This window comes from Sarcophilus harrisii, chromosome 1 (assembly GCF_902635505.1).
Source record: "Sarcophilus harrisii chromosome 1, mSarHar1.11, whole genome shotgun sequence".
Classification (NCBI taxonomy): Eukaryota; Metazoa; Chordata; class Mammalia; order Dasyuromorphia; family Dasyuridae; genus Sarcophilus; species Sarcophilus harrisii.
This window is the reverse complement of record NC_045426.1, coordinates 304,628,862-304,654,353: the sequence shown is the minus strand read 5'-3', so window position 1 is coordinate 304,654,353 and position 25,492 is coordinate 304,628,862. Positions and strand designations below refer to the sequence as shown.

General features: G+C 32.9%; 1 protein-coding gene across 3 annotated transcripts in view; it reads left to right on the top strand.

Moving 5' to 3' along the window:
* Positions 1–24,195, top strand: part of ATF7IP2 (activating transcription factor 7 interacting protein 2) — a 76,568-nt gene extending 52,373 nt beyond the window's left edge. For all 3 annotated transcript variants that reach the window (XM_031944707.1, XM_031944712.1, XM_031944698.1), the window contains 3 exons: positions 8,590–8,644; positions 11,238–11,323; positions 23,383–24,195. In XM_031944707.1, coding sequence (XP_031800567.1) covers positions 8,590–8,644; positions 11,238–11,323; positions 23,383–23,799 — 558 coding nt within the window. In that variant the 3' untranslated portion in view covers positions 23,800–24,195. The remainder of the gene's footprint in view (positions 1–8,589; positions 8,645–11,237; positions 11,324–23,382) is intronic.
* The last annotated feature ends 1,297 nt before the right edge of the window (positions 24,196–25,492 follow it).

The following is a 25,492-nucleotide window of genomic DNA, read 5'->3' as shown; positions in this document are numbered from 1 at the left end:
TTTGTTACAACCATCTGGCCCATAGAAAATAAGAAATTGGTTTTCTGGAACACAGTAACCAATAAGAACATAGCACAGGGAGGGGAGAGAGCAGTACAAGAAGTCTCTGTCTCTAATTCTAGTATAGGTCAACATAGGCCTATATAACAAACTACAAATTATTTAAATGATATAATCAATAAATGGTATTCTTATGTCAACAATATTAATTACCAGAACTTAATCCTATTCTGCTTAACATTAATCACTGATACCCATTAAATCACACTGATTAAATGCTGATTATATTGAGTAAGAGTATCATTTTCATAGCTTTTTTTTCCCCCAGTAGCAAAGAATTGGAAATTAGGTGAGAGATGCCTATCAAATGGGGAGCAATAGAACAAATTCCGGTTAAGCATGTGATAGAAAACTATTGTACCATTCAGAAATGATAAGAGAATGGTTTCAAAGAAACCTGGAAAGACTTGTGTGAATTAATATAGAATGAAGTGAACATAACCAGAACAATTGATAGTTATAACAATATTGTAATGACAAATAACTTTGAAAAATTTAGAGACTGGTTAGCATAACAACCAACTGTGATTCCAGAGGACCGATGCTGCCCATCTCCTTACAGAGAGGCCAGGGATTCAAAGTACAAAATTATGCTTTTTTTTTTTTTGACATATCCTCACTTTTTTGTTTGTTTATACACATATGTATTGTAACAGGGATTGTGCTTTTGTTTTTCAATGCTCATGGGAAAGAAGACTTTTTCTGACTGAAAAAAATGTATTTTTTTTAATGGTGATAATCTTGCTCATTCTACTGTTACCATTAAGTACAAATTGAGAGTTTCCATTTAAATAATCCTATAGTACTGTTTCTTTGACTAAAAAGCTGCTTTATTTGGGGAAAAGATGTTTCTCTAAAACTTGCAGTACCTGAATTCATCATCTTCTTCCAAAATGTTCCTAATGATATGATTTCCTTTGTTGGTGTTTAATGGATTCTTTATATTATTTTTTTTCTCAGATTTTACCTCTTCTGGGAAATTTTCTTTAATACTTCTAGAAATATAATATCCACATTCTTTTATTTTTGTGGGTTCTCTGGAATGTTTTTAATCCTGAGAGTGCCTGTGTTGTGAACACTTTCATATTTCGTACTGGCTTGGGTTTTTTGTTTTTTGTTTTATTTTTAAATATTTTTGTTTATTTAAATATTTATGTAATGTTTATTAACATATTTTTATTGATTGATTTTGTTTAATATTTATTCATAACAGAAATACAAAATAGAAAAAGAAAAAACAAAATAAAAAAGGAAAAACCAGAAAAAGAAAAAAATTGTCATCTACACAGCAGAACATAAAAGAAGATTCAAAATATGAAGTAATAAATTTCCATTTCAAGAAAGCGTATATAATAATATAAGACATTGTATTCAGAACTATTCATCTTTTCTTTGCTTCCTTGTAGATTTTCTTTTACTTTCTGCTGTGCACTTTTTATTTTATTATTTTCTTCTCCTTTCTTCCTCTCCATCTCCTCCAAGAAGGCTACTATTAAGTGTGTGTGTGTGTGTGTGTGTGTGTGTGTGTGTGTGTGTTATATACATGATGCATATATATAGATATCTATAATCATACACATATGCATTCATATACATTTATATAAGGTTATACTTGCTTATTTATCCTCTGTTTCTGTGAAAGTAGTTAACTTCTTTCTTGGGTCCAAGTCTTGCAATATTTTTCTAAATTCACCAACTCATTTTCTACACTATGGCAATATTCTAACCTCATACTATCTAGTTGTTTTAAATAATCTAACACTATTACTGCTTAGATATATAATATAAATAATCAAATAGTCTAAAATAATTAATTAGGCTGATGTACAGTTTCCTTATTTTTTTCCTTTTGATTAGATCTATTTTAGCTTTAACTTTGAGGTCAACAATTAGTACCCCTGATTTTTTCCCTAATAAGTCCTACTAATAATCATTATTATAACCTTTGTGTGTATCTCTTTTTCCTATTTCTGCTGACTCCTCTACTTTATTTCTACTCACTATCTTGCTTTGCCATTACTTAACCTAAACTCCCTCCAAGGATCCCTCTAGCCACATTCTTTCCTTCCCTCTTTATGCCATTATCTCTAGTTTTTAGTAAAATGGATAATTCAGTGTCTTATTTGTGAGCCCTATGTTGAAATGTTTTCTTATTATAGGTAAGTGATAATTGCTTTTATGAATTTTTTTGAAGCTTACTGTTTATTTTTTCTCCAGGTAAATAATTTTATTTACTTTTACTCTTGTTTATTTTATGTTTCCTTTAATTTTTTAATTTCTAGTTTAACTTTTTCATTTGAATCTCTTTTTTTTTATTTAAACTCATAGTTTTTCTTAGCATTGCCACTTTTTTCTTAATTTTTTAAAATATGGTTTTTATCCTTTTCAGGTTGTCTCTTGAGCTATATTGTATTATTTTTTTCCTTTTCTCTTGCTATTAGTACTTTAACTGACTCAGCAAGCATTTATACAGCGCCTATTGTGTGCCAGGCATTGTATTAAATCACATTAAATACACACACACACACACACACACACACACACACACACACACAAAAGAGATAACATTCAATTTTCTCAAAGAACCTGCTTTTTACTGGAAAGGTACAAATATTCATTTAAATGTGAGATTTAAAAAAAAAAAACAGTAATTGGAGAAAGAAGACAACTATTAATTGGGGGAATGAAAAAAGCTCTATATAGGAGGTATGGTGCCTGAGCTGAGCTTTGAAAAGAGTTAGGATTTTCAGGAAAGGGAAATGACTACTTTATAATTGTATAGAGACTTATTCACTCATTTTTTTTTAAATCTGAAGTGTTTTTTTAGTTCTTTCTCTTTACTCTTTGGTATTTTGATTTTATTTTTGGATGTGAAAAATGTAGCCACTAGTGCATAAACCAGACTTGGTCCCATTATAAAGAGGGAAAAGTTACTTGAGAACCATATTTGGTTCAGAATGACCTAGGTTTCAAATTCTCCCTCTGACAAGTTATATTAGGTATTTAGCCATGGACGAGTAACTTTCTCGGAGACTCCTGAAAACTTTAAGACTCACAGTTTTATGGTTTGCATCCATGGTAGTAGTTTCTATACTAAGGATTCCCCACACCAGTGAAATCACAGACCGAAGTTAAAAAAAAATATATCTGTTTAAAAGTGCTATAAATTAGTTAAAAATATGTGGTGGGACCAAGGCTGGTTATGAACTGGTGATTATTAGAAAATACTAGTAGTGTAAATATATATACATACCCCTAATTTGAATAAGTCCCAAAATGCTGAAAAGTAGAGGGGGCTTCAGATTATCCATATGACACAGCTATTTCATTCATTCATTTATTGCCATTGTAAGACCTATTTTCCACATCTTTCTAAGTGGGTACTTAATAGTGGTAAGACTTGGTACACTATAGCTGTAACAGTGAACAAATCATCCCTTTTCAAAGTAGGATGAGGCCAGCTACCATGTAAAAAAATAGAGCATAGTCATTTTCAGTTCAGTTAGTCAGTTGATATGTTCTCTCAGCAGCAGCTCCAAGAGTATCTGTAAAGTTACTTTGTTTTGTTTTCTGTTCAGTAGCCTTTGTTTCTGTGATCATAGATTTAGAATTAAAGCAAACTTTGCTGCCTCCTCCTAATCTTTTTTTTTTCTTTTTTAACATTTTACAATTAACAATTGAAGGAACTAAGGCACAGAAAGTTTCATTAATTTGTGTAATCATGCAGCATTAAGTTTTTGACGCAGGGTTTGAATACAGTCTTTATGACTTCTAGGTCTAGTAAACATTTTTGTTGTTCAGTCGTTTTTTCAGTAGTATCTGATGCTTTGTGACCTCATTTGGGGTTTTCTTGGCAAAGAGTGGTTTACCATCATTTCACAGATGAGAAAACAGGCAAAGATGGTTAAGTCATTTGCTCAGGGTCACACAGCTAGTAAATGTCTGAGGCCAGATTTGAACTCACAGAGATGAATCTTTTGATTTTAGGCCTGGCACTTTATCCTTTGCACCACCTAGCTTCCCCTAATAAAATACTATGATGTATATATGTTTATATTCATGCATACATTTTCTAGTAAGCAATATCAAGTCAGATAGTGTGGAATAGTGGCTAGATAACAGAAGCAGGATTTAAGTCCTGCCTTTCCCACAGACTTGATATGCTATTCTTGGCTAGTCATTCAGCCTCTTAGTGTTCTAGGAAAGTCTCTAAGATTCTGAGTTGAGAAAGTTTTAATCTAGATTGGTAGATAGAACTGCCCTACTTAGAGTTCCCTAAATTAACTAAAACATCAGTACATAGGCCATTTGTATACCTGATTAAAAGTCATTTATATTCACAAAGCTTACTTTGTGAATAGATGGCTCTTAAGAATTACAAAAGTGCTAAATAATAAATATATCCATATATTATGTATATATATGTGTGTGTGCATGGAGGGTGTATGTATATATGTGAAAGGTCGTAGTCAAAATATGTAACATTTTGGACAAATTTATAGTCACAATTTAATTAAGAAGTTAAACTGTATGATTTCTGAGGGTCCTTTAAAATCCTTAGATCTTATGTTTTTCTGTATAATACTTCCATTCTTAAGTGGTGTAAAACAGAAGTGTTAGATATGCAGCCCTGAGCCCCTAAGGGTAGCCCAAATCAGATTAAAATGTAATTGAGAGTTATGTAACAAAATAAAATAAGGCATAGAGAATGTTAATAAGTGATTTTCCAAGTCAGTGTGTGCCCACAGAGATCTTTAGGCCACAGTTTAGTGGCCCCTATTTCTGTGCAAGTTTGACATTACTAGTCTTAAGTAGTCAAGTTCAAAGACAGGAGAATTCAAATCCCAGATAATGATTATCTTGACTAGTAGTTATATTTGATAATTACAATTTCACCATATTCAATTTCTTTTCTAAAATAAATTTTATTGATGTCTTTAGTCTTACACTAAAATTTCATTAAATAGTTCATTCCCCATTTCATATAACATATAATAGAATCTTTTTTAAGAAAAAAAGGAAGAAGAAAGAAATTGTTCAATAACATTAAATAAGTATGAAAGTTTTTGCAATGTAACATACCTTTCTGTGGAAAGTAAAGTGGTAATGTCTTATTCAAATCTCTTCTTTGGGGTCATGCTTATTCTTTGTAATTTTATAGCATTCACTTTTGATTGTTTTGTGGTTGTTCTTTTCATTTTCTTTTTTTTATTATAGCTTTTTATTTACAAGATATATGCATGGATAATTTTTCAGCATTGACAATTGCCAAACCTTTAGTTCCAATTTTTCTCCTCCTTCCCCCCACCCTTTCCCCCAGATGGCAGGTAGACCAATACATATTAAATATGTTAAAGTATATGGTAAATACAATATATTTATACATGTCCATACAGTTATTTTGCTGCACAAGAAGAATCAGACTTTAAAAGTAGTATACAATTAACCTGTGAAGGAAATCAAAAATGCAGGTGAACAATAAGAGAGGGATTGGGAATTCCCAGAGTTCTTTCTCTGGGTGTAGCTGGTTCAATTCATTACTGCTCATTGGAACTGATTTGGTTCATCTCATTGTTGAAGATGGCCACATCCATCAGAATTGATCATCATGTAGTATTATTGTTGAAGTATATAATGATCTCCTGGTCCTGCTCATTTCACTCAGCATCAGTTCATGTAAGTCTCTCCAGGCCTTTCTGAAATCATCCTGTTGGTCATTTCTTACTGAGCAATAATATTCCATAATATTCACATACCACAATTTATTCAGCCATTCTCCAATTGATAGGCATCTACTCAGTTTCCAGTTTCTGAACACTACAAACAGGGCTGCCACAAACATTTTTGCACATACAGGTCCCTTTCCCTTCTTTAAAATCTCTTTGGGATATAAGCCCAGTAGTAATACTGCTGGATCAAAGGATATACACAGTTTGATAACTTTTTGAGCACAGTTCCAAATCGCTCACCAGAATGGCTGGATGTATTCACAATTTCACCAACAATGTATCAGTGTCCCAGTTTTCCCACATCCCCTCCAACATTCCACATTATCTTTCCCTGTCATTCTAACTAATCTGACAGGTGTGTAGTGGTATCTCAGAGTTGTCTTAATTTGCATTTCTCTGATTAATAATGACTTTGGAGCATCTTTTCATATGGCTAGAAATAATTTAAATTTCTTCATCTGAGAATTATCTGTTCATATCCTTTGACCATTAATCAATTGGAGAATGGCTTGATTTCTTATAAATTAGAGTCAATTCTCTATATATTTTGAAAATGAGGCCTTTATCAGAACCTTTGACTGTAAAAATGTTTTCCCAGTCTATTGCTTCCCTTCTAATCTTGTCTGCATTAGTTTTGTTTCTACAAAAACTTTTCAATTTGATATAATCAAAATTTTCTATTTTGTGATCAATAATGATCTCTAGTTCTTCTTTGGTCATAAATTCCTTTCTTCTCCACAGCTCTGAAAGGTAAACTATCCTAGTTCTTCTAATTTATTTATAATCTCATTCTTTATGCCTAGGTCATGAACCCATTTTATTATCTTGGTGTGTATGGTGTTAAGTGTGGATCAATGCCTAGTTTCTGCCATACTAATTTCCAATTTTCCCAGCAGTTTTTGTCAAACAGTGAATTCTTATCCCAAAAGCTGGGGTCTTTGGGTTTGACAAACACTAGTTTTTGTCATTAACTGTTAAAGTTATTGATTATTTTGTTCTTTGAACCTAACCTATTCCACTGATTAACTAGTCCATATTTCTTAGCCAATACCAAATGGTTTTGGTAACCACTGCTTTATAATATAATTTTAGATCTGGTACACCTAGGCCACCTTCATTTGATTTTTTTTTATTAGTTTCCTTGAGATTCTTGACCTTTTGTTTTTCTATATGAATTTTGTTGTTATTTTTTCTGAGTCATTAAAATAGTTTTGGGAGAGTCTGATTGGTATAGTGCTAAATAAATAGATTAGTTTAGGTAGTATTGTCATCTTTATTATATTTGCTCGCCCTATCCAAGACCATTTAATATTTTTCTAATTGGTTAGATCTGACTTTATTTGTGTGGAAAGTGTTTTGTAGTTTTGCTCATATAGTTCCTGATTTTCCCTTGGTGGATAGATTCAGTTCTTTACATTTTCATTGATAGTCATTGTGTATATTTTTTTGGCTCTACTTCTTCACTAAACATCAGTTTATTTAAATTTTTCTGTGCCTGTCAGTTATCTATATTCATCATTTCTTAATAACACAGTGGTATTCCATTGTATTCACATGCAACAGTTTATTTAGCCATTTCCCAGGTGATGGGCATCTACTTAGTTTTCAGTTAAACATTTCAATTAAACATTAAATTAATTTCCAATAGATCAGTATCTGCTTTGTTTCTAGTTCTTAGCTACCAAAAAAATGCTGTTCACATATATTTTGATGTATATAAGACCTTTCTTCTCATCATATATGCCTCATAGTTGAATCAGTCAAAAAGTATGGACTTTTCTAGTCACTTTATTTGCATAATTGTAGGGTGTTTTTAAAAGTGGTTTTACTGATTCACAGCTCCACCAAAAATACATTGATTTATCTATCTTTCTGTAACCCCTCTAGCATTGATTACATATTTTGTTACCGTTTCCAATTTGCTGATTGTGAAATTAAAAACTTGGGGTTATTTTGTTCTTCATTTATCCAATTAGTGTTTTGAAATATTTCTTCATATCTATAGTTTGCAGTTCTTTCAAGACCTATTTGTTCATAGCCTTTGACCATTTATTTATTGGGTATGTCTTTTGAGGTATGTTGTATACATTTTATATGTGTGTGTGTGTGTATATATATATATATATATATGTGTGTGTGTGTATATATATATAAATATTCTCATTGAAATATATACATAGTATATATACAGACACATAAATTTGTGTTGATTTATATGTTAATATGTAATCTTATATAAAATAATATTATTATATATATATATATCAGTACCAAACCCTTGTCTGAAAAATGTAATGCAAAGATTTTTTTTCCTACTTAACTACTTCCTTTTTAATTTTGGTATTTGAGGAGCAAAACTTTATTTTAATAGCCTCACTTTGTGTAGCAAAAAAGTAGAAGAGTCAACAATGTAGAAAGTTTTGCTTCCACGTGAAAACTGTGCCTTATTTGGAGAATATCTTTTTGTTAACATATAAAGACCAATCAGCTTCATTAACTCTGTCTTCCCTATAGCAGAAGCTCACACCCTACAAGATGTTGAATCCATAATAGTTCCAGGGAATTGGCCATCCTTTTCATATCTTTCTTTCTTTTCTTGAAATTTTCTTAGTCTGTAATTCATTTTTGATCAATAAGAGCAATGATCAGCAGAACTGGGCCCAATTTGATATCCAGTAAACAGAGAGTAAGGATGAGAACTATTTTACAGATTTTATTAGATAATTACTTATTTTCTGGTATGCAGCAAATTGGTTTCCTAATTGTGATAAAGCTTTGTTGTATAATTAATCATTTTTAGGCTTCAAGGGAAAAAAGGAAATTTGAGGATTTGGTGATTGACCTAACAGAAGAAGGTAATGTAAATTGCAAAACAAGTAAGGAATTGATTTTATTTATTCTATGTAATACATACATATGTGTGTATGTGTGTATATATATATATGTATACAAATCTTTAAGGTGTCTTCAGCATGGTAATTTAGCTGTTCTATTTATAAGAAGATAACAAATATTGACTTATATAAGAATGAGGATTGTCAAAGGACTGACTATATGGGGAAAGAAAATTTAATTCCGTTTTAAAAAACATTTATTTTGTGCCTGTTAAGGGGAGTGCACTGTTTTAAGTGCCGTGATTCACTACAGTCCTTTCCCTCAAAGATATTCAAGTCAACTAGAGTGAATAAGATACATAGAAAATTAACTGTAGCACAAAACAGTATAGAAATGCATAAAATAAGGTGTAATCAAGAGATATTCCAAATTCAAGGGTGTGGATTTTAATATGCATGGCTATTAAGCTCTGCTTTGCTTTTCTCTTGCTTGGTAGATATTGGGAAAACAAAGAGTAAACCCATAATGAACATAAAAGAAATAATCCTTTTTTTCCCCCTAAATGAAATGATGAAAAACCAAGGAATGTTTTTATTAATGTGTAAAAAATACCTTTTATCTATTGCTCCTGATAGCCCTTCAACACTTAAAGGCATAACTATCATACTTACTAAATTTTATTTTCTTCAGGAAAAACACCCTCAGTTCCTTCAGCTAACTCTTATAGCATTGTTTTTTAAGTCCTTTACCATTCTTTTTTCTTTCTGAATGTGTTGCTCCATTTTGTCAATGTCCTTCCTAAAGAGAAAACATTACTTCAGATTTGCTTTAATCAGGCCAGAGTACACTGGGAACTTTGGCCTTCCTGATTCTGGACACTATACTTTTCTAAAGTCAAAATTTGTATTTGCATTTTTTGACAACTATAATTGTGGGCTGGATCCTATCTCCTACCTATCTCCTCTGGGAGGGTCCCAGTAATCATTCTATAAGATGAGATATTTGATATTTTAATTGTCACTTAGGTGAATTTTCAAAACCCCACCTCAGCTTATTTCTAGAGAAATTATTAAAGCTTCAGTTCTAATTGAAAGTCAGAAAGTTGGAGAATTCTTAAGCTTATCCAGAAAACTTAGCAGGAAAATAAGGATAGGATAATATACTCTTGAAATTATTTTGTGGAACATGGCTATATTCGCTGGTAGTTTCGTGGGTTTCTTTATTGTTGTACCAGTTGCATTGCCCTAACAGCTGAATTCATTGGATCTTTCATATATAGAATTGGGAGCAAGAACGTCTGAGATTAGACACTTAGCAAGAATGCCCTGAGATAGATGATAGGTTAGAGTGTTGTTGGGAGCCTCTGCGCTCCATAAAATAAATAAATGGTGGAACTTTTTCAAGAGCAAAAAAAATTAAGGATCATCTGCTTATGGGATTTCAAAACAAGTTAATGAAAATACTAACAACACTTAGCAATGTTTAAAAATTGAATAGTTAAAGAGTAGGTCACTCAAGAAAAACCTACTCAGAATACTAAAATAATAGCTTGTGATTGTATAGTAAAACACTATTCAGAGATCCCATTTTACAAAGCACTTTACAAATATTCTTTATTTTCTCCTCCTAGCAGCTTTGTGAGCCTAAGTGCTTTTTATATTACAGTGCTTCTTATATTACAGATGAGGAAACAGAGAACTGAGAAAGATTAAGTGATTTGCCCAACTCACACAGATAGTGTCTAAGGATGGATTTGAATCCAGGTCTTCTTGTTTCAAGCCTCACCCTCTGTTCCCAGCTCCACTTAGCTACCTCAGAAGCATGGAATCAATCAGCATACTCCTCAAACTGTCTCCACCTTATATGATACAGCTTTAGACAATTTAGAACATTTTTTTTAAGTGTAATTCTAAAAATTTTATTTTATGCATTTTGAATACTTTTGTTATTATTTTATCATGCTAGTATTTTTTGTTTAAGCACATTTATTTAAATGTACTTGCCTTATTTTTCAATGTAGAATATTCTTTTTTTAATTATGTTTTCAGGCTCTTTTATTCATTCAACACGCTAATTCTACAAGACAATAAATCAAAGTACTCAGCAATTCACCTCATTATTTCCTTTCTGGTCTTCTGGCCTTTAATCTACCTTGGTTCTATATCATTGCCAAATTAATTTTATTAAACATTGCTCTTCATCATTTAACATTTCCACATAAGAAATTATGCTGAAGGTTGCTTATTGCAATATATTCAAACTACTTGCATTTATGGATTTTGATCAGTGTGACTCCCACTTATCCACTGAGATTTTTCTACTCCCATTTAGTAAGGCCAGTCTTCTTCCCAAAGAAGATGCCTATATATCTCACTACTCTCTGCCATATATACTAGGATTATCCTAATGGAGAAAATTTAATCATGCCAAAGGAAAATTTTTCCAAAGGAAACATATCTTGAACAGTTTTTTCTATTTTATTTCTTCTTGAATCTTTACGTACATCTCAGCATCTGTGAAAGATTTACAACAATAGAAGCTTTGCCTTCATAGAGATTACTATGTTGGTAATTACTATAAATCTGATTGTACCATTGAAACTATTATTTTCAGCAACATCAGTGGAAGTCCTGGAATTGCCTGTGGCAACCAAAGAAAACTTGAAGGAAAAGAACTTAGTGGCACAAGATTCAACCCAGGTACTTATTAAAGATTATGTGGTCATTATGGAAACTTTATAGATATATATATGTATATTTAAGATTTAATAGAGTAATTTGTCATGTATAGAATTATTGCTGCATTAATGCATTAATTACTGCTTCATTCTGGAAGAAATGAGACTACTAAAGATATAAAATATAATTCAGGAGGTACAAAATCTTGATATATGGACTGCAGTATGAATTGTTATCACAAAGGAAGGAAAGAATAGCTAAACATTGAGAACAGCTCTTAAAATTTAAGAACTAGCACAGTGACCACAGTAATTATTTTTTGGTTCATCATTTATTAGTATGTTGTTAGACAAGATACAGAATTTAGATAAGATGTAGACCCTGCTCTAATGTAATTTTAAAAATCTAATAGGAAAACAAACACCAATAATTACTGTATTATAATGCCAGAGATATACAAAACATTGAGAAGAAGACAAGCTCCTTATATTTGGGACTCAAGAAAGGTTTTAGGATAAAGTGACATTTAAGTTGGGTTTTAAAGGATGTTAGAAATTCAACAGGATTGAGGGGAATGAAAGTACATTCTAATCATAAGGCTTGAAAATAAGCAAAAATACAGAGGGTCAAAAGCAAAGACAAGAATTTAGAGTCAGGAATTTGATTGGAATATGGAATATGTGAAAGAGAATAAAATAAAACAGGAAGATAGAATAGTACCAGATGTGGAAGGTTTAGAATATCAGTCAAAGGATTTTGAACATTATCTCTGTAAAGACTAAGAGGCTACAAATCTTTAATCGAGTGACTCCATATATAAGGAAGATTCTTTTGGTATAGAATATAGGGGACAGAAAATAAATTATTTATTAGAAAGCTATTGTATAGTCTAGACTCTTTTTTTAGGATCTTTATTGAAGTGCTAACAGTGTGAATGAAGAGAATAGAATAAACTTAAAGTTAATTGGATATAAAGGAAGAGAAGAAATACAAGCCAGTGTTTCCTTAATTCCATCCTCATATGTCTCAGAGATAATGTTCTAGGCCAGGGGGTCCTCAAACTTTTTAAATAGGGGGCCAGTTCACTGTCCCTCAGACTGTTGGAGGGCCGGACTATAGTAAAAACAAAAACTTTGTTTTGTGGGCCTTTAAATAAAGAAATTTCATAGCCTTGGATGAGGGGGATAATCATCCTCAGCTGCCGTATCTGGCCTGTGGGCCGTAGTTTGAGGACCCTGTTCTAGATACTGGAAAAGATAAAAGTTCAGTTTTGAACATCTCAAATTTGGGGCACTGGAGATGCAATTCTTAAAGTTCAGGAGAGTGGGAAATCAGGATTGAGGAAAGATAGTTAGTAGTCATCTACCGTAGATAATTAGAACTAGAGGAACCAGTGAGCTTGCCAAGAAGATGAACTTTGAAAAGAGTCAAAGACAAATCCTTGAAAAATATCCCCATTAAATGATTGGCAAGAGGAACCGGTGAAGGAGAAAGAGAAGTTTAAAAAAAAAAAAGTATAGTGTCTCTGAAGAAATATCTAGTAGGGATTGATTAATACTCTTAAGAATCTATAGAGAAGTTAGAGAGGATAAGGACTGAAAAACACGTGGTTGGATCTAGCAAGTAAGAAGTCATAAGATGAAACTGAAAAACTTTTGCATAAGCAAAATCATGACAACTAGGATAAGAAGAGAAGCTGCAGATTGAGGGGAAATTCTTTACATTAGAAGTCTGATACCAAGATACATAAATGTATGCGTTTATATGCATATGTATGTGTGTGTGTGTGTGTGTGTGTGTGAGAGAGAGAGAGGGAGAGGGAGAGGGAGAGAGAGAGAGAGAGAGAGAGAGAGAGAGAGAGAGAGAACGAGAACAAGAACAAAATCCAAAGGAAGACTAGGAAAGACTTCTTATGAAAATTGAATCTTTAATGAGATGTGAAAGATTCCGGGGAAGCCAGAAACCTATAGTGGACATGGAAGGGGAAGAAGTATTCAGACAGGGGAATAGTGAAAATATAGTAAAGAATGACATGGGTAAGGAAACAGCAAGGAGGCTAGTGATCACTATCAAGGTGTGGAGGGGGATATAAGAAACCTGGAAAATAGGAAGGGGCCTGATTATAAAGGACTAGATTTTATATTTGATCCTGGAAGTACAGATCTACTGGAATTTATTGGATAGGGAAATGATATGATCTCACCTACACGTAAGGATACAAGAAAAAAAAATCCTACTATCAGTGTATTACTGTTTTCAAAAAAGTTAAACAGAAGAAACAAATAGGTAAATTATGACATCTGCCCTGCTAATACAATTGCCAATGCAGTTGTACATTACATAGGCCTTTCTTATTTTACTTCACTTAGCTTAAGATGCAAAGATAATGGATAAAATTTATATAATTATGAAAACCCTTTCAACATCAAAAGAAAAAAATATTATGGACACTGAATATAGGTTATGCTTTGCTGCCTTTTTTTTCTGTCTAGCTGGCTAGTTTTGGTACTGGTGTCAATAAAAGAGTTTTCATATTGCTTAGAGAACACTGGTAGCACTACAGGTAATTCTAGTTAACAGAATAAAATGCAAAGCATACCAAGATCCTGATAAGCATATCAATGTTAAAATGCTGTTAATCAGCATACAGGTTTTTTTTTTTAACTAAAATGATTTTAATAATTGAATTGGGAATGTACAATATTTAAAATAAAAGTTTTTAAACCTGAAAAAACCCAACCATATGGAAGTGCTCCAAATAACAAATGATATAAAAATTGCAAATCAGTGCACTTTATGCTCAACAAATTTGCAAAGATGACAAGCTATAGGAATAGTCATTGTTAAACCTGTGGAAGGATAAGCACATAAATACACTATTGATGCAACTTTGAATTGGTCCAGCTAATCTGGAAAGAAATTTGGAATTATGCATTGAAAGTGATAAAAATATCTATAGTCTTTGATGTAGATCCCAGTGCTAGATAGAAATATTTACTACAAGGGATTTAAAGAGGCTCCCAAACTAATGTATTTACGAGTGAAATAGGCCTTATGTGACCAGCACTGCCTGTCCACCTGAAATGGCGGAGACTGTGAGTAATGAGGGACGAGAGCCAGGGTGTTATGAGACTCCGTTTATTACAAAGACTGCAGGTGCTTTTGTCATCTTGGTGCTTCTTTCTAATTACTACTTCATACATAATCACATTCTAGCCTATAATAGATACATGATTCTCTACAGGAAGCTACACATAGATATGATGTGTGTATTCCTTTCCTAATAAGGATATTCAAGGTACTCCCCTCCAAGCTCTGTCCCGTCTCTCCTGGGAACTGTCACATTCCTCCTTCGGGTGGGACCCCCTTCCTCCCAGCACCATCTTGTTCACCCTTACAAGGCTACCCTCAGATTACCTCAGCCCTGGGCATGCCCTGAGTGATGTCCAAGGCTGGCAGAGGGTTGGCAGGCCCTCTTACATAATAGCACTTAAAAAAAAATTTTCCCAATTACCTGTAAAAATAATTTTAACATTCGCTTTTACAAATTTTGAGTACTAAATTCTCTCCTTCTTTCCTTTTCTTCCCCGCCCTCCACAAGATGGTAAGCAGTTTGATGCAGGTTATTTATACATGTGTAGTCATGCAAAATATATTCCCCTATTAGTGAAAGAAAAGACAAACCAAAAATAAAAATAAAATAAAGTTTACAAAGTATACTTTGATTTGCATTCAAATTTGATCAGTTTGGAGATAGATAGCATTTTTCATCATGAGTCCTTCTAAATTGTCTCACTTCACTGTACTGCTGGGAATTATCAATTACGCTGTATATATAGTATTCTCCTGATTCTGCTCACTTCATCTTGCATCAATTTATGTAAGTCTTTTCAGGTTTTTCTAAGAGTATTCTGCTTATCATAGTATTCTACTACAACATACAGAAGAACTTGTTCAGTCATATTCCAATTGATGGAACTTCTCTTAATTTCTAATTCTTTACCAACCCAAAAGGAACTGCTATAAATATTTTTTGTAAATGTAGTCTTTTTTCAAAAAAAAATTTTGGCATTCTGATCTGGAAGTATCTGTAGATTTTTCTAGCCCTTTAAGCCTAGTTGTTGTTGTTGTTTTCCCCCTGAGGCAACTGGGGCCAAGTGATTTGCCCAGAGGCCACAGCTAAGAAATGTTAAGTGTCTGAGGTCACATTTGAACTCAAGCCCTCCTGACTTCAGGACTGGTGCTCTATTCATTGCACCACCTAGCTTGGCTCTGTTTCAAATTAATTTCAAAATGGTTGGATCAGTTCATAATTCCATCATCAGTGTATTATTGTCTTAATTTTTTCATATCCCTTCCAACATTTGTCATTTTCCTTTTCTATCATGTTAGCTAATATGATAGGTGTGAGGTAGTACTTCAGGGTAGTTTTAATTTGCATTTCTCAAATCAGTACTGATTTGATAATTTTTTATGTGATTATAGATAGCTTTGATTTCTTTATTTGTAAGATGCCTATTTATATCTTTTATTAATCGAGGAATGATTTGTATTCTTATAAATTGTTTGAAAAAATGTGATCTTTATCAGAGAAACTTATTTTTTAAAAAATTCCAATTTTCTGCTTTCCTTCTAATCTTGGCTGTTCTGATTTTGTTTTTGTAATAATTTCTTTATTTAATGTAATCAAAATTATCCATTTTATATTCCTTGATGCTGTCTTTGATTTGGTCAAAAATTCTCCACTTTTCCATAAGTAAATTATTCTATGCTTGCCTAATTTGCTTATAATATCACCTGTTATATCTAAATCACATACCCATTCTAACCTTATCTTGGTGTACAATGTGAGGTGTTGATCTATAGCAGCTGTTTCTTTTGAAACAAAAACTGGAAAGAAAGTTCATTTACAGAGAAATGGCTAAGCAAATAATAGTAAATAAATATGGTGGAATGTTGCTATACAAAAGTAACATAAAGAATACAGAAAACATGGGAAAACATTGACTGATGAAAAGTCATTTAAGAAGTTTTTAATCTTTATGTCTTTAAGTAGTTTTTGAAAAACCATACTCTCTCTTTGTGTATCTGGCACTGTGTCTTAACCAAAGTAAATACTTATTCACCATTTGTTGAATGAAAGAAACTGCATGACTGTGAAGTATTATTGCAAAGGCTAAGAATACATTTACTTAAAATAGCCCTTTAATTATAATCCCTGATTCTTTACCTTCCCAGCCAAAGGATGGTTAGGCCTACTGGTAAAGGAATCTTTTACTGATGATGCAGTTCTTTACCTCTTATCTTTTATTTCCACTGCAATTATGAGAGAGTGAATAAATAGAACATTTATTAAATTCTTACTATGTTAGGTGTTGTGCTAAGAGAAATACAAATAATTATTTTTTATTTTTAAAGATAAGTTTTAAGAAATTCTGAGAAGATGGTAGAGTAGGTCAGAAAATTCCAAGCTTTCCGGGTTTTACCCACAAGCAAAATAAGCTTAGCTCAGAGTGAATATAGAATGATAAAAATAAACAAGAGTTGGGGCAGAACCTCCTGGGATAACTGGACAAGATCCAAAAAAAGATCCTAGGACAGAGGTTTGGTCCATGTGAAATATAAAAACCTACAAGCTGACTCCACTGAAACAAGTGGGTGACCCCTAGAGCTAGCCTCAGAAATTTTCACCTCCCAAACATTGTGAAGAATCAGGAGTCTGAGGGGTCTAAGGAGGGATAAGGGCTGCCAGGCCCATATTTGTTTGAGGCATAAACAAACCATCATACACCCAGTGAGAGCAAAAGCAATGGGGCAAGGGTGGTGCTAACTGCGGATATTTACATAAGGATGGAGTCCTAGGTTTTGGTTCTAGGCCAGAGAACTAAGGAAGGCCTGAGGCCAGACTCCCACACCCTAGGTCTAGAAGTAATTACAGTAACAAATTACTATTTTTAAAAATGAGTCAAGGGAGAAGAAAATAGAGAAAACTAATGTTCATCTGCAAAGGAGGATACTAAAGAAAAAAAAAAAAAACCTTCCTACTCACAAGAGTAACATCAAATGGTCACCTACCCTAAAAGAATTCATAGAATTGTTGGGGGTGGGGAGGACTTCAAAAATCAAATGAGAGATATTGAGAGGGAAAATTTTTTTAAAAAATAAAATCAATTCTAGAAAAACAAGATTATGAAAAGAAAGCCAATCAACTAGAAAAGTAGATCAAGAATCTTTTTTTGAAGTTTTTTATTTTCAAAACATATGCAAGGGTGATTTTTCAACACTGACCTTTGAAAAACCTTGTGTTCCAATTTCCCCCCACCCTCCCCTAGATGGCAAGTAATCTAATATATGTTAAACAAGGTTAAAAAATATATGTTAAATCCAATGTAGGCACACATATTTATACAATTATCATGCTGCACAAGAAAAAAAACAGATCAAAAAGGGGGAAAAAATGAGAAAATAAAATTCAAGCAAACCACAAGAAAAAGAATAAAAATGCTATGTTGAGATGCACCCTCAATTCCTACAGTCCTCTCTCTGAGTATAGATGGCTGACATCATCACAAAATCATTGGAACTGGCCTGAGTCATCTCATTATTGAAAAAAGCCTCATCAAAAAAAAGAAAAGAAAAGAAAAGAAAAAAGAAAGAAAAGAAAAAAAAAAGCCTCATCCATCAGAATTGGAGATCAAGAATCTTAAGGAAGAAAACAACTTGAAAATTAGGAGAAAACCAGCAAAGTTATGAGACCAAGAAATAATTAAACAAAATATAAAGAATAGAATATAAAAATATTTCAAAGAAAAATTACTAATCCATAGATCAAGAAGAGAAAATATAAAAATAAATGGACAACCTAAAAGCTATGCTCAAAGAATCTTGATACAGTAGTATAAGAAATAATTAAAGAAAATTGCCCTGAATTGTTAGAACAAGAAAGGAAAGTAGAAATAGGAGAGGGAATTAAAAAAAAAAAAAATTTCCAATCACCATCTGAAATAGTTCCTGTTATGAAAACCTACAGAAATATTCATAGCCAAATTTCAAAATTCCCACCTCAAGGAGAAAATATTACAAACAAGAATAAAATAATTTAAATATGGCAGAGCCACAATTAGAATTGCCCAAAACCTAGTAGCAGCTATATTTATTTTTTTAAAATAAGGTCTTGGAACACTATATATCAAAGAGCAAAAGAACTGGGATTATAGATAAAAAACGTACCCCTAAAAATTAAGCATAATCCTGAACACTCACCCCTCTCCTCCCCCCCCCCAAAAAATGAACATTCAATGAATTGTCAGACTTTCAGGATTTGGCCACAAAAAAAAAAGATCTGCACTGGGGATAGCTAGGTGGCCCAGTGGATAGAGTACCAGCCCTGAAATCAGAAGGACCTGAGTTCAAATCTGGTCTCAGGTATTTAACACTTCCTAGCTGTGTGACCCTGGACAGTCACTTAATCCCTATTGCCTCAGTTAAATTTACTATTAAGTTTTTTTTTTTTTTTTTTTTTTAACATGCAAGGTCCAAGAAAGATATTGAGTAAACCTCAAAGCTTAATTATAGGGGACTCAAGAACAAACTGTTTATGTTTTATTTGTAAGATTGTTATTAGTAATTGGGTAGTTCAAAAAAAGATTGGGGTAGAGCTAAGTATGATGCAATTTTAAAAAAGCAAAACCCCATGGGAAAAAAGTAAAGAGTGACTATTCTATGCAAATGAACTGTGTAAGAAAAAAGCCAGAGAGGAAATAGGAATGGGGATTAGTAGTTCTGGAACCCCACACTCACCAGGAATGGGTTAAAGAGGGAACAATACACACATACAGAGAGAGATAGAGAGAGAGAGAGAGAGAAAAGGATATAAAAGTCTTTAAATTCAGGAAGAAATAAGAATGTAAAAGGTTAAAGTGGGGCAGAGTAGAAGCAAGAGGGCAAGGAGAAAGGGAAGGGGAAAAAGATAAGTAAAGGATCCTTGAAGTTATGGGATAGGTTAAATAATAGGATGAAATAGTAGGTAGAATTAAAGCAGAAGAATCAGGAAGGATAAGAAATACACACAGACATAAAATATGATCCCAAGTAAACTTTATTATATTAAAAAAAGGGATAATAATTATTATTTTAAAGTTAAAGCTAAAATAGACTTAATCAAATGAGATAAGTGGGGAAAATATACTATGTGTCAGCCATATTAATAGTTTTATTAGACTGATCAAAACAACTAGATGGTACAAGTTGGGAATATTGCTGTAGTATAGAAAATGAACTGGTAAATTTAGAAAATTATGGAAAGATTTGAACCCAAAAAGTATGATGTTATCCACCTTCAGAGAACTAGAGAGTAAGCACAGTACATTTTTACATAGGTATATATATATATGTGTGTGTGTATGTATATATGTATGTATGTTTATGTACTATTAACAGAATTTTACTATATTGGTGGTCTCTAAACTGTGAATAGCTAGTTGGAGCCGCACAAAGCAGGCCTTAAACGGCTGGTTTTAGAGATCAACTAGGGGTTTAATTAATTAATCATTTTCAGAATGAGGAATACAATTTACACACTAGCAGTTCTCTTGGGCAGAAGACCTATTCCTGTTGCAGAAATGGCAGAGATTTTATATAGAGATCATAAATGGGAAGAGATAGGAAAGATGGATTACAATATAGTCATTTTCAGAGCCTGAGTGATTTCCCATGACAACTTCTAGTGTGCAGGACAATATGGGTGTTCTCCAAATCTGTGGGCACAGTTATTAAGTGATTGTTTCAAATCACAGGGGTTTCATGAATATATTAATAATTTAGATTTTTCAGACCTGTTCTTTGGGTTTGGGAGCTTGAATGCAGCTTGAAATAAATGATCAATCATTTTTTGACAATACTCTCTTGTGTACATTAAGTGAACTGAATCAAAGATAGGAGGTGTTCAATCAAACCAGGAGCTGACCCCACACACTCAGTTTAGTACAGAGTTATAAGTCAAGAAATAGGCTGAGAAAAAATGAGCAGACAATATTGAACTATAGAGAGTTACTATGATGACATGGAAGATCAAAACAAATTCACAGGAAGATAACAGAGATAAAATTGCTACTTCCAAATCTCAAAGAAAAAATGCAGATTGGTCTTAGTCTATAGAAAAGCTCCAAAATGAATTTTAAAAATCAACTAAAAGAGGTGAGTGAAGTGAAAATTAGGGAAGGAAATGAGGATGATGCAAGCAAATCATGAGAAAAGAACTTGGTAAAAGAGGCACAAAAAATACTGAAAATAACACTTTAAAAAGAAAATAGGCCAAATGGTAAACAAGTATAAAAATCTAGTGAAGAAAAGAGCTCCTTAAAAAGCAGAATTGGACAAATGTGGGGAAATGTACAAAAATTCACTAAAGAAAATAATTCCTAAAAATGGAAGCTAATGATTCCATGAAACATGGAAAAGCAATCAAAATCAAAATAATGAAAAAAAGAAGAAAGAAAATGTGAAATACCTCATTTGAAAAACAATTGACATAGGAAATAGATCCAGCAAAGATAACTTAAGAATTATTGGACTACCTACAAGCCATGATCAAAGAGCCTGGATGTGAGCTGTTTAAAAATTAGCTTTTTTTTTTCCTGAGGCAATTGGGGTAAAGTGACTTACCCAGGGTTACACAGCTAGGAAGTCTTAACTATCTGAGGTCAGATTTGAACTCGGGTCTTCCTGACTTCAGGGGCTGGTGCTCTATCCACTGAGCCACCTAGCTGCACCATAGGAAGATGCAACTTATAACTCCTCGGAACTTTGTCATTATTTGGCCTGGTAGAAGAAGTGTATGTAGACCAAGGACATAGGTGTGAGTTGAATGTGGGATAATATCTGAGAAATAAGAAGAGTGAAAAAGAGGAGAAAAAGAAGGAGGAAGGTTGGGATTGAGCATTGTTTGAACTTCCATCAGATTTGTCTGAGAGAGGGTATAACATACACAGTTGAATATAGAAATCTACCTTATTTACAGGAAAGGAGAAATGCGTAAAAGGAGAGATGAGGCTGATAGAAGGGGAGGGCAGATTTTTAGCAAGTCATCAGTCAGAAGCAAAACATTTTGAGGATGGTCACTGTAAATGGAAAGAAAAAAGGGATGGAGGGAAATAAGTGAAGAAATGTATAAGAAGTTCATTTTTCATATATGGAGTTGAATATATAAAAATAAGAACCATTTCTCAATTGATAAATGATCAAAGAATATGAACACATAGTTTTCAGATCAGAGATATCTATATGAAAAAATGTTCTAAATCACTACTGACTAGAGAAGTGCAAATTGAAACAATTCGGAGGTATCGTATCAGAAAATGATAAATGTTGGAGGGGAGGTGAGAAAATATAGCACTAATGTGCTATTGATAAAGTTGTGAACTGGAGACCAGTTTGGAAGTATTCCGCAAGACTGACCCAGCAAATATACCACTTATGCCCATAAAGGCTTTTTTTAAGAAGGTTTTTTTAAAAAAGGAAAAGTTACCTATATGTACAAAATATTTAAAGCAATTCTTTTTGTGATGGCAAAGAATTGGCAATTGAGAGGATGTCCATCAATTGGGAAATGATGGAACAAGTTCTGTTACGACAGATTGTGATAGAATAGTATCAGGCAATACTATTGAGAAATGATGAGCAGGATTTTCTTAGAAAAATTCAGAAAGACCGGTGAAATGAACAATACCAGGAGAATATTGGATATAGTAACAGCAATAATGTACCATAATCTATTGTGAATGACTTAAGTATTCTCATCAATAAAGTGATCCAAGACAGTTCTGAAGGATTTATGATGAAAAATGCTATCCATCCCCAGAGAAGGAATTGATGGAGTCTAAATGCAGAACAAAATAATTTTTCCTTTATTTTTCTTGATGATTTTTTTTGTCTGTTTTCTTTCATGTCATGACTAACAGGAAAATATGTTTTGCCTAACTGCATATATGTAACCTATATCAAATTGCTTACCTTCCTCAGTGAGAGGGAACTGAAGCAAAAGGGAGAATTTGAAACTCAAAAAAAAATTTTAAACTTAAAAATTGTTTTTACATGTAATTGGGGGGAAAATAAAATACCAAATAAAAGACAGAGTTCCTACTTCAAAAAACTCACATCTTTATTAAGAAAGACAACATATATTAGGAGTGTTTTTGTTCAGGGGAGCTGGAAAGTGGATGGGGGGTTAAGATACATGGCCATAGGCAGTAAGATGCCCTGAGTGAATAGCTGGATGGGACAGGATCCTATGTCTAGTACCAGTTAGTAGATATAGTGGATTGAAGTGGGCCAGTTTGCTCTCAGTCATCTGAGTTGGGCACTATGGCAGAAATTCCAAATTTAATTTTAATTTGGAATTAATTAGAAATTCCAAAGTTAAATGGATTAATTTTCCCAAAGACTGAGACCTGGATTCTGAAAGAGTCACTTAAGAAGAGTCAGGTCTTAAGATCATTTTATATAGAGTGCTAATCTGAAATGGGGAGGAGCAAAACTGTAGCAAAAGCAGATAAATGGTATAACTTTTGGTGGATGGCCATGTGAGATGTGAAACTGATGCATGGCATGTTATATCAAAAAGTTTTATAATAACAGGATAAACAGACAACAGTCTGTATAACTCAAGAACAATGTTATACAGACTTATAAACATTTTATACCATTCTATTTTCTATCAGTAGTTACATATTGGTAATAGAATAAATGAAGTAATTCTGTTTGTCCAGTAATGGACCTCATTTGCCTCTGGTAAATAAATGATTCTTTCTAAGACTACCTATTAGGGAGTTATGTCTACAAGGCAGACATCTATTTGAGTGAGTTATTATTATGAGCATTCAGGTCAGGTCAATAAATAATTTCCATTTTCTCCCTTGTCCACCTTCCATAGAATATTTTTATATCTACATTTCTCATGATGAATTCAGTAGAAAAAATGGAAAATTTTAATGTCATATATGTATTCACAAGTTTATTTTCTATATTATTTTTTTCTGTCAAATACAACTTAACCTTTATATATATATATATATATTTTTTAGGTAATGGAATCATTTGAACACCTTCCTTCACTACCAGAGCTACCCCAAAATCCTGTTCTCACAGGATCCAGTGACACTCTTCCTCCCCAGAAGTTTGAGCTAAGGCTGAAACAAGTACTCAAGCCAAAAGGCATAGCACTGACATGGAACACGTCTCATATTAATCCCAGGTGTGCCCCTGTGGAAAGCTATCACCTCTATGTATGCCATGACAATACCCTTAACAAGAACAAAATAACTTGGAAGAAGATAGGAGAAATTAAAGCTTTACCTCTCCCAATGGCATGTACTTTATCTCAGTTCTTGTCTTCTGGTTCATATTATTTTACTTTACAAGCAAAAGATATTTATGGAAGATATGGACCTTTTTGTGATATCAAATATGTCCACAGATTCTCTAAAGATAAAGAACCATAAGTCCTTCTTATATAAAACATATTTTGTTAAGAAGCTAGGCCCTTTCACATCCAAGTTGTTTGTTCTTAGTCATAGGTATTCCAATAACAGCCTAAAAGTCCACATGGTATTTAACTGGCCAGTTTTTAATTGTGAACCCTCTGTTTCAGAAATTTTCATCATCTCCAGTGCTTTGTAAAGGGTTCAGTCTATGACTGATATTCAACAGTGCATCTTGTAAAAGGGGAAAGTGATATGTGTGAGGTATATGTTAAAAATAATGCTTTTTTTTCTTGTTGATAGTGTTTGGGGATATGTAAATATGTTAGAATTGACTAGTTCAGAAAAACCTCTAATCATATAGTTAAAATAGAACTTTGTACATGATGCATTTCATTAAAGTTTTCTTAAATTTCATTTATGTTCCACAGAGGGCTGTTTTTGTTTTATAAACTAAATATCTGTTAAACTTTTTTTTACTGTATTATAATCATATCAGAAAATTGTCTGGAGGAATTTTTGTAATTGTCTATAGTTGAATAGAATAGAAATTATTAAACTTTGTGCTGTATACATAAAACATTATGTACTTTTTTTTTAAATAAGTTTAGATCATGAAATTTAATTTAATTCTTATCTCTTGTTAAATTTGGTTCCAGATGTAGAATTCTAGAATTATTTGGACTCTGGCTTTAAATATTAGACCATATTTTTTGGTGTAACCATAAAACCACCTCTATTCTAATTTTCTTACCATCACCCATGCTTAATATAAGCAAGCCAAATATGGCTGAAAGTATAGTGCACCACAACCCTAACAGATCAAGGTTGTGAGCCACAGAGATCTTTAGATCAATAAAATTTGAGAAGGAAGATTTTAGGTATTTTGGTTGCCTTGAGAATTTGGGATAAAATGTGTAAAATATAAATAGTTCTTTCCACAAACATTAGTTAAAGGAAGTTTTGCCATCTGGTGTTAATTATGTTCATTAATAAAGAATTTCTGCCATTGTTTCTAGACTTTTGTCAAGTGAATTATACCTTTATAGAAATCAGGCCCCTTGGGAAAAGGCTATCCTGGACTTAAATATAAACAATTCACAGTGTTAGTCCTCTGAGTAAAAAACTGTTTACATACATTATTTCAATTAATCTTTAGATAAATAGTTCAGAATTTCTCACGTTACACATGAAAAACAAGCCTAGTGTCAAGAGGTTACTTTCCCACTTTGGGAGAGCTAGTAAAAGACCTGGGAATTAAATTTTGGCCTTCTAATTCTTCTGCAGCCTCCTGAGCAGAGATAGGCTAGCAGTGAGCTAGAGTAAGAGTCTGGCACTGGGCTGAAATCCCTTCGCCAAAAACCAAATTTATTCTATCCTTAAACTTTTTGTCAAAAATGTTAGGTTCTGTGGCCTGAGGATGGCCCATCTATATTCAGGCCATAAAAGCTATTGCCCTCCTGGTGGAGGAAAGCAGGAAAATCACTTTTGTAGAGAGTCTAGTTGTCAATGTTCTGCATGAAGCAAGGACAATCCTAAATCAAAAAGCAGGCAGATGGTTAACTGACTCCAGAATTTTGAAATATGAAACTATATTATTGAAAAAAAGATGATTCGGTATTAACCCAGGACCATAATCTTAACCCAGCTGATTTCCTACCGCTCACTCTGAGGGCTTATTAGAGTTGTCTAGAATTGATAGGTTAACATGAAG